The sequence below is a fragment of the Salpingoeca rosetta genome (assembly GCF_000188695.1).
Source record: "Salpingoeca rosetta unplaced genomic scaffold supercont1.12, whole genome shotgun sequence".
In the NCBI taxonomy this organism is placed as follows: domain Eukaryota; class Choanoflagellata; order Craspedida; family Salpingoecidae; genus Salpingoeca; species Salpingoeca rosetta.
In genome coordinates this window covers 401,853-404,494 of record NW_004754922.1, presented here as the reverse complement: position 1 = coordinate 404,494, position 2,642 = coordinate 401,853, and the positions used below count along the sequence as shown (strand labels likewise).

Below are 2,642 nucleotides of genomic sequence, written 5' to 3'. Positions count from 1 at the left end.
CACACGGCACGCACGTGCGGTCCTGTGAGGCGCTTGGTGGGGCGTCGTTGCTCGGTTGCATGCCCGCACCACATGTGGTCCACGGGACACAGCGCGTGCCGTTGCCACCAATGGCGTTGAACGTCCCCATCGTGCATGCGACGCACACGCGGTTGCGGGTGGTGGTGGGGCGAAGCGCCTCCTCCTCGCCCGGTGCGCACATGTCCACGCGAGAGCACGACAGGCTGCCCTCTGCTGCTGCATAGGTTTGGCCGAGCATGCACGCCGCACACGGTGTGGAAGGGTCGCTGTCATCGTCCGCAGTGCCGGCAGGGCACTTGGGACAGGGGCCAACGTGGCCAGGCGGCGTGTACGTGCCAGCATCACAGGTCGTGCACGCGTTGATGCTGTTTGGATCAAGGTCTGTCGTGCCGGCTGCACACTGCGTGCATTTTCGATCTGTGGTTGTTGTTGGAGCCTTCAGCTCATATTCACCAGCCTTGCACGGCGTGAGCATCCGACACACGCGGTTGCTTGTTGGCGTGGGCGCTGCCGTTTCATACTCGTCCTCTGCACACGCCGTGACGCGAGCACATACAGCATCAGCCGTCGCCGTGCATGGTGTCACCTCGTACAACGCGTTGCCATCAGTGTCCTTGTTGCACGACGCGCATGCCACGCACCGCTGCGACTCTTGGTTCGCAAAGAACCCACGGTTGCACTCGGCGACACACACACCACGCGCCCGGGACATGTCACCACCACCGCCGCCGCTGTTGTCGTTGGGCTGCAGGAAGAGGTTCGATGCCGGCGCACAGGAGAGGCACGCGTTATCTGCTGTTCCATCGCACGTCGCGCAGGTGTCGTGGCACATTTTGCACTGCCCTGCTGAGGTGTCTGCAAACTGCCCGAGCGGGCACGAAGACACGCAGCGCTTGCCATCCAGCGACCACACGTACCCATCAGCACAGCTTGTGCACTTGTCTGCACCCAGGGCAGAGCACGCGGCACACGTGCTGTCACAGGCAACGCACACGGGCGTGGTGAACATGCCACACTCGCCAAGCAGGACCTGGTTGGTGTCACAGTCGTCCGTGGTCGTGCACTGCGCACATGTGCCATCGTCCCGCGTGTACGTGGAAGGGTCCATCTCATGGCACGTTGGTGCCGCTGTTGTGGTGGTGCCGCCTGTCGTGGACTCGGGTGGCGCCGTGCTGCTTGCAGGCATGGTTGAAGTCGTTGATGTCTGGAAGTGCCGCGGGCAAATCGCCCAGAAGAGGCCTTCGTTGTCCTGGTCCTCAACGGCGCGTGGGCAGTACTGTGACACATAGCACCAGGTGCCACATGCGCCACCATCACCGTCGCTGTTGGTCTGCCCCGTGCAGGCGCACGATGGCGTGACAATCGGTGACAGCTTCTTGCAGACGACTGCGCGCTGGGCGGTGCACACCCCGTCATCATACCAAAGGCCAGCAGCACGCTTGTCATCACCCGTGCTGTTGCTTGCTGTTGCAGCGTCCTTGGTCAGGTCGAGATACGCACAGCCGTCCTTGCCACCCTGCGCGGTGGGCTGGCCATCTGCCCAGTTGGCAAACGTACCCAAGCTGTTCACGTCACCAAACGGGGTGCCATCCACCCACATGTAGTCAACACCGCCCGCCACATCCCCATTTTCTGTGGTGCGCAGGCCGATCCAGGCGCTGGTCACGCCGGCGTCTCGCAGCAGCTGCACCACGTTCTCCGTCTCGGGCAGAGAGTGCAGGCTAACAACGGTCGCATTGTCCACGCTGCACGCGTCCACAGCGCCTGCAAAGGATGTGGTGATCGGAGAATTGCCGGCAGTCGATGCCGTGGTCGCCACCTTGTAGCAGCGGTTGTTGATGCGTGTGAACCCGTGCTCGCACGCGGGTTGCTCCACGGCACAGATGCGGGTGAGGTAGAAGTCCGTACAGTCTGGGAACAGGCCACAGGGCGCGCGGTGCAGGGCTGGGAAGTCGCTGTCCACGGTGGCTGAGGGGCACGTGGCGTCAACGTAACACCACTTGTTGCCATCGCCATCCGATGATTGGTGCGCATGCGAGCCCGTTTCCCTCATGTGCCTGTGTCTGTGGTATTGTGACACCGAGTGCGAGTTTGAGGTTGGCATTGTGTACACGCGGGTGCATGCTTTGCACGTGTACATCGTTGTGTGTGCGTGCTTACGGGCGCGTGTGCGTATGTGTGCGTGCGTGCAGGTGTTTCATGTGCGTGAGCGCATGTTGCTTGTCCTCGTCATCGGGTGTGAGTCGCTCACCTGGCGTCGCACATTGCAGGGGTGCTGTGGAGACGATCATGGTGATGATCAACTCTATCATGGGCCGCGACAGCAGGCGCTCTTTGCTCCACATCATCGTGAAGAAGCGTGCGTACACCTGCCACATTTAATTCACATGCTGTGCTGTTTCACCTTCACACACACGCACACACACGCACGCACACACACACACACGCAAACACACACGCGCAAACACACAAAGTAAATGAACGCCGACACAGACACACCCGCAGACGTACACAGCAAACAAAGTGCACACAAAGGCAGGGAGTGTAGTGTATGGGTGTAAACCAACATGATCGTTGTTGTGTGGTATGTCTGTGCTGGCCCGTCGTGGGGGTGCTGTCGA

At 61.2% G+C, this 2,642-nt stretch overlaps 1 protein-coding gene across 1 annotated transcript in view; it reads right to left on the bottom strand.

Annotated features, from left to right (window-relative positions):
* The window catches only part of PTSG_05162 (uncharacterized protein), a gene marked incomplete at its 3' end in the record, with an annotated part of 7,818 nt that extends 5,417 nt beyond the window's left edge, over positions 1 to 2,401 (bottom strand). The window contains exons 1-2 of the mRNA XM_004993684.1: positions 2,273 to 2,401; positions 15 to 2,084 (exon numbers count right to left, since the gene is read on the bottom strand). Of these exons, the coding sequence (XP_004993741.1) occupies positions 15 to 2,084; positions 2,273 to 2,286 (2,084 nt within the window). The 5' untranslated portion in view covers positions 2,287 to 2,401. The remainder of the gene's footprint in view (positions 1 to 14; positions 2,085 to 2,272) is intronic.
* Between the last annotated feature and the right edge of the window lie 241 nt (positions 2,402 to 2,642).